This window comes from Uranotaenia lowii, chromosome 2 (genome assembly GCF_029784155.1).
Source record: "Uranotaenia lowii strain MFRU-FL chromosome 2, ASM2978415v1, whole genome shotgun sequence".
Lineage (NCBI taxonomy): Eukaryota > Metazoa > Arthropoda > Insecta > Diptera > Culicidae > Uranotaenia > Uranotaenia lowii.
In genome coordinates, this window is record NC_073692.1 from 103,220,809 (window position 1) to 103,233,265 (window position 12,457).

Consider the following 12,457-nt stretch of genomic DNA (forward strand, 5'->3'; position numbering starts at 1 on the left):
ACTCTAAATATTAAATCAAATTCATTCTGCCATGTCAACTTCTGGGCGGTCAATTGAATTAAACAAAGCTTTTTGACAAAATTATGGATTAGAATGGACACAAGAAGGCCCTAATAATGATCTTTAACAACCGTTTAAGGAATAAATAATCAAATCAAATCTTAGAGCCTACACTACATTTCTGTAGTAGAGGTTGAGTGTAAGTACGGAGTTTGTTTTCCAGATTTTATTTTAACATTTCTGAATCCGCTTATACGAATTTTGCTATTAAAATTTATATTTTCTCACTCTTTGCATAGAGTTTGGAATGGACAAATTAATGATTGAAAATTGCTTATTCCAAATTCAAAAGTTCATTTTGGAATAGGGAATCCTGATTTTAGAATTGTGATCTTCTGATGACTCAATTCTAAATGAAAAAGTCACACTTTACTATTTGAATTGGGAATTCTTAATCCACAAATTAGATTCAAATATTCGTAGAACTTATTTCAAAACTCAGAATTCGAATTTAAATTGTACAGTTTCAAATTTAGTATCACGAATATGAAATTGAGAATTTATGAGAAAGAATTTTCAATCCTAATTTTTTAAATCAATTGTATAATTTTGAATCCAGAAAAGGAATTTTCAAAAATGAATTTTGAATCGTGAACATTGAATTATTTGTTTTAAAATTTTGTTCATCATTCGGATTTTCAGCTGAAATTAGGAATTTGAAATATCAATCGCAAATCGTAGGGGAGATGGGGGCATAATGGCCACCTTAAGGAAAACGGTTATTTAACGATAGAAAATAGCTATAATATGGAGGTTATATTATTGTTCCGTGTTCAGACACTTGAAAAGCCTATTCCCTAACGAGCTGAAACGTGAAAAACTAGATTAAAAAGTTAAAAAATGCATTTTAAAAAATTTTGCCAAAAGCTGGAAACCAGCCACTGTGGAGGCATAATGGGAACCCCCCCTGAGGCAGTATGAGCACCATTAATCAGGGCAAGATGTGCGTTTTCTGCCGGGGAATCTAGCAGCGAATTCAATTCAACACAAGTCTCGGTCGAACGAGGTTTTAGCGCGCTGAGAACCGTATTGACAGACACCAGGACCAATTTAAATGATGACTCTATTAGCGATGTCATGATACAAAAATTGAACGCAGACCTTCTGTTTAAGGTAGCTGGAGCATGTAAATACTCTATTGAGTAGTTTTATTGTGTAAAAATCATTTATTAAAATCCATAATTGAAAATAGTTTTAATATCGTTTTAGTTGAATAATGAACAAATTTAGTGTTTTAATGTTTCATATTAAATATGTTATTTTTAGATTTACTTCCTTACTTATAATTTATTACAATTTTCATGTTTTAATATCTATGTAAATATATATATACCAAAAATACAAAACTCGTTGTTGTTTTTTATTCATTTGTCATCATGACTTTCAGTTCTATAATATTTTTCTATCATTCATACGATATTACAGCAAAAATAAACTTCTAAATAACTTATAACTCAAATCTATCTTATCTAAAAAGTAAGTCCCTAATTTGTCATAAGTGAGTTTCATTAATCAAAGATTATGTCAATATAAAGCCTGAGAAATATAGAAATTCAACTGAGATCATATACTCCCTATTGCTATAGTTTATTGCAATACACCAATATTTCGTTGCACCCAAATCAGTTGAATTAAAAAAAGATCTTTTTTATTTCAAAACAGAAGTAAAAAAGCAGTTTTCAAAAATTTAAATGCAAATTTTTCAATTATAGTCATCTTTAACATTAATTTTGAACTTGATCTTGATCAAACTCATGGATTTGAAATCTACGTTTATTGCCTGGATTTCCTTTGATTGAGCTTGTTGATTTTTTTTCCTGCTATTTTTAATTCGTCATTATTATCTGCTCATAAACTGAAAAAAAAAATTGAAGAAATAGCGTTTCTTTCTTATCTAATGTTATCCGATTTCCCGGTTTTATTCGGGTTTACCTGGACATTCAATACAACATTTTGAAATAGTCCGGGACGGCCCGGTTGCCTGGATTTCATTGAAAAATGCCCGGATTTTGCCCGTTTATATTCACTTTATTTGGAAAATCAAAATAACAAACTCCTCCAAAACGGATTTTTTTGAGAAAAAATAATCATGAAAAGTGTTTTGGATCTTAAAGTACGATTCAAAACCTGTCGATAAGTTCTGATGAACAAAAAAGCCCAGATAATGCTCGGATTTATAGACATTTTTAAAATTATTTGCCCGGATTTTGCTAGGTTTTTATTTAAAATTGCCCGGTTTGTCCGGCTCGGAAACGCGTCAAGCGAAAAAACAAGATATCTTGTATTTGGTCCGCAATGAGTTAACATTGAAGTTCTTAATTATCCTAATGGTTTTCCCTCGCTTTCAAAACTTCATCGCACGGTTAATGCCTCCTTTTTTCTGCCATGACATGAAATTTGAAATTCCAAACTTATATAACTTCCTCAATTTGAACTTCGGAAGAAACTTGAAAATAACAAAGAGTATACAATTAAGATGCCGAAGTAGCACATTTCTAGATTGGACTTGTATTTTTTTTATCCTTTCCCCACCCCATACATCTTTTTAGGATGCGGAGGAACTTTTTATCCTTCGGATAATTAAATCAATATTTTTTCTATCTGTTACTGGGCCAGATTGCATACTTTCGAAACTCTATATACAAATTTGCCAAATTTGACGTTCTTTAACATCAGAAAGGACAAACTTCAATTCACAAATTATAAACATCGTTTAAATTTACAACATTGTAAATTATTTTCAAGAAATTGTTATGAAAACTTTGAAAAATCGATTTATTTCATCTGTCCACGCGTTGCATTTGGCGCAATCAACAACCATGTGGAGACAAAATAACGAAACGGAAAACACGACCATCAAGTGTGCAATGCGTTTTCCAATTTGGTTCACGAACCAGAATCGCGAGGCTCGCGAGGTTTTCTGCCACGGCTCGCTCACGATTTTCTGGCGATCGGATTCCCCTTGAAAAAAATCCCCTACAATCACGTGTTTGCTGAGTCGCGAACCTACTGTGGTCAGAACTTTTGTGAACTACGCGCGGTTTTGTTTCTTGGCTGCTCCGGTTTGAATACGATTTTTTTAGTCCTTGTCTGCAAACCAAGCTGAAAATCATCTTACTGGTGGATCCATCTCTGTACACCCATATCGAAGATGCGGAATCGGCTCGTGAAGCGTGGGACCGTTTGAAGAGATCGTTCGAAGACAAGGATCTAGCTCGACAGGTTGGTCACAAATTACTCCGATTGACCCTGGAAGCTTGTTCAAGCATGGAGGATTACGTCAACGAAGTCGTAGGCACATCCAATCGACTGAACTCACTTGGATTTAGAATTCCGGATTTGTGGGTCGGTATGTTGCTGCTTGCCGGGTTACCGAAGCAGTTCAAGCCCATGATAGTGGCTATGGAGAATTCCGGCGTGGTCATTTCTGGTGATTACGTAAGAACCAACAACCAAACGACGGGCTAGCAACGAGAAGCAGAAACAGGTTGTTGTTTGTTCCAAAGGTCCGAAATGCAGAATCTGTGGTAACTATGGACACATCGCCAAACAATGCCAGAATGGAAGAAAAGGTGAATCCTTTTGCAAGGTTTTTTCCACATTTGAGTCGTGTGAAAAAAAGCGACTGGTTCTTCGATTCGTCCGCATATGCTCATATGACGGCAAACAAGGATTTGTTGGAGGATGTGCAGAACAGTTCTGGCACTGTGATGGCGGCGAATGGCGGAAAAATGAACATCGTTGGATCTGGTACAGCTCGAATTTGGCCAAAGTGTTGGAACGACAATCAAGGTGTAGCTGTGAGCAATGTTCAGCTGATTCCCTCACTCTCAGCTAATCTTTTGTCGGTCAGCAGCATGGTCCGAAAAGGTTACACCTTAAATTCCACGAACGATGGATGCAACGTTTTCAACGCCGGTGGAAATTTGGTCGCCACTGGAAGTCACATCAACAATCAATTCAAGCTTGATAAGGATGTGCGGCACTCAAAAGCGATGGTATGCAGCGTAACCGAGTCGATGGATCTGTGGCACAAAAGGCTGGGCCACCTGAGTGCACCAAGTATTCGAAAGTTGGCAAATGGATTGGTGAACGGTATCCGGATCGGAACACAGGAATCTGAGGATTGTGGTATCTGCCAAATGGGAAAGCACTTTGGCACAAGTGGCACATATTCGACGGAGGTTCTACAACTAATTCATTCCGATTTAGTTGGGCCGATGGAAGAAAACTCTGGTTTTCTTGAACGAGGGCAAACCAAGCGGCATTGAGACCTACGCTCCTGTCGTTAGGTATAGTTCACTGCGATATCTCTTCGCCCTAGCCGCGAGGTACAATCTGGAACTCGACCAAATGGACGCCGTGACCGCGTTCCTCCAAGGGGACCTCCACGATGAAATCTACATGGAGCAGCCGATGGGATTTACCGAAGGAACGAAGGAGTGTAAGCTGAATAAAGCTCTGTACGAGCTTAAACAATCAATCAAGGGTGTGGAACCAGAAACTCGACGCAGCGCTGAAAAGGTTCGGCAAGGTTTCGACGATGTACGATCCTTGCGTTTACGTGGATGTAGATGGCACACTTCTCATCGTTGCAATCTATGTTGATGACATTATCCTGTTGTCAAACGAACGGGCCAAAATGGACAAGCTGAAGGATCAACTGAGCAGCAATTTTCGCATGAAGGACCTGGGTACTGCGAATCACTGTCTAAGCATCCGCATTCAAAGGACGGCGGATGGAATTACACTGGACCAGGAAGCGTACGAGGAGTCGGTGCTCAAGAGGTTCGGCATGGTAAACAGCAAGCCCGTGAAAATCCCCATGAACACAAACGAGAGGTTGTCGAACGAGATGAGCCCCAAAACCGAACAGGAATTGGCAGCCATGAAGGATGTTCCGTAATCTACGTGGGAACGGAGGAGCAGATGGTCGACGGTTTAACTAAACCTCTACAATCAACGAAATTTGAAATCAACCGAAACAGTATGCGCATTACTACGTCTTCAGGAGGAGTGTTGAAATGAAGAAGTCGTAGCAAGCCATAGTTATTAAGGTGTTATTATGATGTTTTAATAAATTGTCATTCAACCGATCTAGTCGTTCTACTCACACTGAACCGAATTGGGCGATTAAATTTATAGTGTAATTTCAATAAATCTTATTATTCACAGTCAAATTTTAGCTACTAGATTACCCTTTCAAAATATAAGAAAATTCAATAAATTGTATCTGACTCACTCACTTGGTGAAATGCATAGGATAATCCAATAATTATTAAACTAAATAGGGTAATAAAATTTAAAGAGTCAATCTGATAAATCTTATCATTCAGTGTGTGATAGAAGCTAACGATAAATCCATTACGAAATATAGACAAATCCAATGAATATCAAAAGCTGTTATACCTAGGAAAACATATATGAAATTCTAATACATTTCATCATTCTGAAGTTAGTACACATGCTGGCGTGCCTGAGTCGTGATCCGTATCAATCTCTGTCAATTGGTTTGGGAAACATAATCCCAGAAGAACGATTGTTTGTGTTTTGAGCCAGTAGTAATTTTTCCCGGAGGATTTTACCAGCTGAGTGGCAGCAAAAATAACTTAAATTTCATCGCTGTGATATAAATCATTTATAAGCGTAAGTTAGAAAAGTGGAATGGCTGAACTTCTTGGTGTTAATATTTTCATATCTATTCTAACAGGTAAAACACGGGTCTTAAAATGAGGGACAGCAGCGAAGGTAAACAGATCCGGACTTCAGCGAGAACGTGCACGGTTCCATTCTTCGCCATGCACAGGTAGTTCATTTTTTAAAACACAATTCGTTTGAAACTTAATGCGGATTTTTTTTTCCAGGAAACATCAATCCACCAGAACAACAGCACCCAATCCGCTGAATCTGGATTCATGTACCAGCCAGGATCAACATGCATCAGGCATGAAACTGTGTCCCACCATCCATAAAAAGTGTTTGAAGTGCAGTGCAGTGTTACTTTTTAAATACCTTGATTTGTTAATAAATGTTTAAATAAAATAATTTTGGTTAAATTTGTTTATTTGAATAAATAAGATGAGAAATAGAAATTAAATTTCAGGTATATTTGATTTCAATGATGGAATCATTCATTACACTAGTTTAAATAATAAATCGTAATAATTTTGCTCTCTATTAACATTCATTGAAAATTCTGATAAAATAAATCATTTTTCTTCTGATAAAAAGTATTGGATTTTCCTTTAGTGCGAAAACACTAAAATTCCCAATAAACCTTATAGCCGGATTTTGTTCAGTGCAATAGCTCTCTACAACAGTGTTGTATTCACAAAAAATATTCTAGATATTAAAAGAAATTAGCCCATGGTATTTTTTATTGCGATACTAGCCGGCCCGGTAAACTTCGTCTTACCATGTTCAACTTGCGATATTTTAATGTATGTGTAAGATATCGAACAAAGTATGCGAAAAAATTGCAAAAATCTAAGTGATTTATTTTTTTGATAAAAATAGTTTTTGGAAAACCACTGTTTTTTATTCACATTTGCAAACTCTAACAAGTTTTACAATCCCAATCAATCACAAACACCTAACAAGGTTTTGAAGAAATTAGCAAAATCGCATTGAAATGAACTAAGAATTTCAAAAAAATAATTTTCAACTTTGATGAGCCATAACTTTTATAATACTCAACATAACGACTTAAAACCTGTTGAATTTTGTAATTCGAATTAAAATGTCATTATTTCACTGAATCATGATTGCAATTCTCATTAAAAAAAATCATTCATTAAAGGGTTGAAAAATAACCATGTTCGCAGTTCTTGGACCAAAAAATTATTTTTTTTTAAACAAAAATGGTTAAATAAAAACTAACGTGTACTCACAATGTTTCCGATTTGCGATTAGTCCAACGTAAGCGTGCATCGAAGTAAACAAAATTTGATCATTCTTTTTTTTTTAATTACATCCATTCCCAAAACAACTCAAGTTACTGAAATAACGATACGAGTGATTGTCTGTACAAACTTTCTAAGAAATTATTTCAAAATGCAAGTTACCACTGTCTCCAACAATTTTAATTTAGAAGATGTTGATGCAGTCACTATGTAAGTATGATTACTTATATTATCATTTCAATTTTTGGAGTAAAATGGATTATCGCTTCCCATATTTTAGGCCAGCTACCCATCCTTCTGCTTATTGTCGACTGTGCTTTTCTATTACAAATCTGGGGCCTATTTTCGGTAATAATGCGATGGCCTCTTACAAAGTAGTAGAACTTATAAAACAACTTACTACTATTGAATTACACCCACAAGGCGACGCTATGAGCGCAATCTGTAGACCATGTTCCGATAAACTAGACGAGTTTGGTAATTTCCGAAACCAATGCCTCATTTTTGATGAGGTTATATCACGTCATACGAAACAATTACTTCGCCATGATTTGGACACTAATGATACGCCATTTGTATTGTCGCTTTCAACTGAAGTACAACCTCAATATCAACTGGCGATTGGTAATGTGACGTCTCTAGCAGCATCCGCAGAAGACACTCGTGGGTTTGAAATAGTGGAGTTGACCGACACGGCGGAGGAAAACAACTACAACGATTTGACTCTAGATAACTATAACGAATACGAGCAAGGTACTGAAAATATACCACAGCTAGAAATGGAATCGTCCTTCGAACCCAACAATGATAATCGTGCTGTGTATGAATATGAAAATTACACTTTCGACGGAAAATTGTATTGGAAATGTACGCAATGCGACGCGTTAATGATCCACAAGAATAGTGTCACCCGGCACATAAGCAAGATTCATATTCCTGGTGCAGAATTTCCACGCATGAAGTGCGTAGAGACAGATTGTAATGCCACTTTCGTGGAAATTGGCGGTCTCAAACGTCACGTCAAACTGGTTCACGGAAGGGATATAAGAGCTATGAACAGAGTGCTTTGAAAAGAAATGTCAAATAATGGGATCCACGATAACGCTCTAGATTTCGGAATGTGTCGTAAAAACCGGACATAATTTTTGTAAAGCCCATTTGTTTAAAAGTTAAGCTTATACCAAAAAAAACATGTGTGCATCGCATATGGCATTCCTAAAAAAATTTTAGTGCATTGGAGTCTTCTATGTATAACAAAAAAGTAATTTATGGAATGTGTCTGATTTGAAGAAAATGAATAAATAAATTTGAATAGGTCTATCTTGACAGTAATAGACAGTTGAGACAGTTGATCACGGGAACAGGTGCTGAACAAAACGTAAGGTGCTTGGAAATATCGTTTTTACAACTAAACTGGTGCCGAGATAAAGCCTTCATGAGGTGTGATTTTAGGAGTTAACTAACATAACTAAGCATTAAAAGTTAAAACGTATCTAAAATTTTGAGTAGGTACATCATGAAAAACAAGATTGCCTTTTTACCATTTAGATGTTAATGGAAGACAGCTTGATATCTGTTAAAAGCTTTGGATTTAATAATCGACACAGCTCAGTGGTAAACATAAATACGTGTTGTAAAATACCCCTTCAGTAAGCAAGTGATCAATGAGTCAATAACTGAACCAGTCCTCGATTTTCAAAATAATAGAACAAAATGAATTGTGATGAACTTTACGGTTTCATAGAGTTAAACTTAACTAATGGATTACGAAATGAGATTAATGATGATTAAAAAAAGGTAGACATCTTTTCGTCAACCTGAAGTTTCATCCACGTTTTCCACTATTAATTTGAGCTATAAGATAACTGAGTAAAAAGACAAGAATGCTGCTCTATTGGCTAGAGATTGGTAAATTCATTCAAATATTTCAAAAACACTTATTTTAAATTGTAAGAACAATATAGGAAAAAGTGGAACAAAACAGCTAAATCTACTAACCACTACTTTTGTTTAAAATCCTTAATAAAAAAAAATGTAAACTCTTAAACACCATTACAATAAAAATGTCAACTCTAAGCTACTTTGTGCTACGAAATAATTATGAAAAAAATAAACAACAATAATCTGGTACTTACACTCTGATTAACCGATTTACTACTGGAACTGGAACTTCGAGACAGCTCATACAGCGATGGACAGTGTCGCCCGAAAGCACAACACAGCATAGCAGCCGTTTGGATGTCGAAAATTTTGGCAAAGTGACTGATTCTGGAAAAGATGGAATGATTGCAGTTAGTTTGGTTTTATTTAGGAATAATACCATAAAAAATCCTTACAAAGACTCCAGCAAACTTTTGGCGAATGGATTTTGGGAACACATCATATCGTCATCGGTTTCGAAGTCGGTACCGGGTTGGGCAATCATCTCCGCCAGGGACCAACACTGGACCAGATCCGGGCGCCCCGTTTTCTCAGCCACTTCTCTGTTGTGCCGACACATTCCGGCCAGATTTGTGGTATTGATGATGTAGTTTTCCGCCAGCTCCTTGCTCACGTACAGGATTTTTGAGATGTCGTACACGTTCACCGGGGCAACGCAAACCTTCGGGGTGCTACCGCGGTGACGGGTCGATTTCTTCAGAGTTGGAAGAGAAAAAAGGATTCAAAATTTCAAAAGAATGATTCTTATAAGATTCTTTAAAGTGACGACTTACTCGATCATGTAGATAGAAAGAAGAAACGCTGGGATCCCGATGAGCGTACAAAATTGGCTGGGATCCCATAACATTACCAAGATAACCTCCGCTTATAGCGCTTAAGGCTCTTGGGGTAGTATTCTGGTGCTTCAGACTTATCCTTTTGGTATTCAGCGGACGAGAAAAAGTCACCAAAATGCCCACTTGACTGAACCGGGCACCGGACGTTCTCGGGAACGGAACACAGGCATCGTGCAGGGTGCTGCTTAGAGCTCCTTCAAGGCGAGGTGACTGTAGACGTAGGTGTTTATCTCCATTGTTGGTCGATTTCTTCATTTGAGTCACCAAAGCTCGCAGACATTGCTCGAGACAAGTTCGACTCTTTTTAATCCGTTGGCTGGCGGTCATTCGAAGTGTTTTCATGAGAGTTACTGAGAGATTATCATCAATCGACGTCCCCTGACAGTAGGCAAACTCCGGACCGATTCCGTTGTTAGGATACTGTGGCGGGAAATTGACCTGGAGCATGATGACGTACCCGTTTACTGAAATCCTAACCGTTGCAGTCCGTTTGACTGGGTCCAACACTTCGATATCGATGTGTGGAATATTGGGATTGAGCAAAGAAAATTCATGCTGTAGCGAAACGGACGGTTGTTTTTCACGAGTTGGACTTTTGATGCTACTACCCGATCCAACCTTGCTGAGAGTAGATCCTTCTTCAATAATCAATCCAAAGTCATCGTCCGGAGGGTAACGTTCACATAATTTACGAACTTCTTCGTCAATTTTCCAAATACGAATCGTTTGATCTCTGGACCAGGTTATGAGTTCCGGATCAGTACCCACGAGACTTCTACGACGCCAGGCAAAATCTAAAACTACGTCTGTGTGACCCGCCAGGGAACATATCGGAGCATCTTGTTTGGAATTGTTCCACATCAACAAACTGTGTTCACCACGGCCTTGATGAGGAACACTGGTCGTTACCAGCCCATCAGCAAACGGTGTATAACGAGCTCGCCACACTGGGCAAGACGTTGTAATTATTTTCTCGGCTCTTCTTGGGTTGTTGATATCAAAATATTTTACGGTTCCATCTTGGCTGGCCGTCGACAGGCTAGTTTCATGATCGTGACTCCAGTTTATACCATGAATTCGGGACAAATGTGCCGTTATGTATTGCATCGGACAAGAACCTTTCCGCTGATCCCAAATTCTTAAATCTCCATCGTGAGCCGTGGCCACTAAATTACCAGAAACTCGATTGAAGCCAACCTGACTAGCACCAGACATACAAACAGCATTCAACGACAAGACTGGCTTCCGAGGATCCCGCAAATCCCACAGATGGGTAAAAGTATCTATCGAACAGCTCGCCAGCAAATGGGGAACCTTCGAATGCCAATCAATATCCGTAATCATTCGAGTATGGGCCCTCAACGAATGCTTCAACGTAGGTTGACCACTCTGCCAGGTAAAAACCTCTATCGTTTGACTCGTAGCAATAGCACAATATTCTTGACTGTTCTGGCATATTGCCCATTCAGCAGCAGATACTTCATACTTCCAAGGCCTAGGGAATTTGCTCAGTCCAAAGGAGGCGGCATTTGAACCGACCACATCCTCCCTTATAACCGCAACCGAAGAATCCATTAAGGCGTAATCTTTGATCGATTGTAATGCCAACATCCGGCGTCCGGCCAACAGAATCCAGTTTCCAGTCCAATCCACCGACATAACATTGGCCTGAAGATCTCGGTACTCACGCAGCCATGCACTGCGGCGCGAGAGAAACCCTTAAAGAAATTTTAAATTAAAAAAAAAAAAACAAACAAAATTTGATTTAATCAAAAGAAAAACCAACTTACCTCCGCCACTTCCGCTAGGATCCATCATGCCGGAAGTGGTGAGGGAACCGACCGTTACACCGCCACTGTACGAACCGACGCTGTTGTTGTCCGAAAAAGAGGAAAGCATTTTCTCCGTTGCACTTTTGTGGCCCTGCGGCTACAGCATGTTTACGCGGCCTGGAGCTGATAAGGTGATAATTTTTTGTTTGTTTTTGGGACTTCGACCGACTCGCATCGCATGTAAATAAAAACAAACGGCGAGAGAGACCGAAGCACTGAAACAAAACAGTTTGTTAAAAATGTTTGAAAAAAATGTGCACTTCAGTTTATCACTAGCCAAATTGGGGAAGTTTTCACCTCAAAGCGACTAAAAAAAACTAACCCAAAATTGTGCTTGCTGAAAAAAGCTGAGCAAAAGCTCCAAAACATTTAGATAATTAATTTGAAAAAAAAAACTGTATTTATCCAAATATTGAAATAATTGCTCTATGAGATCATCTGAAATTTGAACTGAGTTTCGGTACTAACTTCAGAGTTTTTTTTGAGAGAGACCCACGTTATTTCTTTTGCTGTGTTTATCACCGGTGTCTTCACAGGGCTGGAAATCGAGATTTAGGAACGTAGTGGAGTGGAGATAGAATGGGCACGTGCTGCGAAAAGATAAGACGAAATTTGCAGAGAATTAACTGCTTGAATTCAATCTATAGACTCTATATAAGGGTATATACGGGCGCCAGTATTGGCGAAAAATTGGCCTCAGCCATAACCTCAAACTTTGATGAGCTGACGGCCTTCACCAGTGATGCTAGGCGCGTTACTAAAATCAGTATTTGTTTTTTTTAAAACTAATTATAATATTTCTGAATTGATTAAATTTTTTAACAATCAACAGCTAATCGTTTGAATTCATTACGAGGCGTCTCTAATAAAATTGATGAAGATAAGC

General features: G+C 38.0%; 2 protein-coding genes across 4 annotated transcripts in view; one reads left to right on the plus strand and one right to left on the minus strand.

The window, feature by feature from the left end:
* Positions 1-11,756, minus strand: part of LOC129746743 (GATOR complex protein Wdr59-like) — a 43,112-nt gene extending 31,356 nt beyond the window's left edge. For all 3 annotated transcript variants that reach the window (XM_055740614.1, XM_055740613.1, XM_055740612.1), the window contains exons 1-4: positions 11,530-11,756; positions 9,677-11,457; positions 9,299-9,597; positions 9,098-9,230 (exon numbers count right to left, since the gene is read on the minus strand). In XM_055740614.1, the coding sequence (XP_055596589.1) occupies positions 9,098-9,230; positions 9,299-9,597; positions 9,677-11,457; positions 11,530-11,638 (2,322 nt within the window). In that variant the 5' untranslated portion in view covers positions 11,639-11,756. The remainder of the gene's footprint in view (positions 1-9,097; positions 9,231-9,298; positions 9,598-9,676; positions 11,458-11,529) is intronic.
* On the plus strand, positions 6,973-9,526 carry LOC129746748 (uncharacterized). The gene is made up of 2 exons (XM_055740619.1): positions 6,973-7,172; positions 7,243-9,526. The coding sequence occupies exons 1-2, from the start codon at positions 7,114-7,116 to the stop codon at positions 8,030-8,032; spliced, it is 849 nt and encodes a 282-aa protein (XP_055596594.1). The 5' UTR covers positions 6,973-7,113; the 3' UTR covers positions 8,033-9,526.
* Positions 11,757-12,457: the final 701 nt, after the last annotated feature.

What these genes read in the sequence shown, in the direction of transcription:
- LOC129746748 (XM_055740619.1), top strand. Translation starts at nt 7,114, where the DNA reads ATGCAAGTTACCACTGTCTCCAACAATTTTAATTTAGAAGATGTTGAT. An exon ending in GATGTTGATGCAGTCACTAT is followed by an intron (nt 7,173 to 7,242) that starts GTAAGTATGATT and finishes CCCATATTTTAG; the next exon opens with GCCAGCTACCCATCCTTCTG.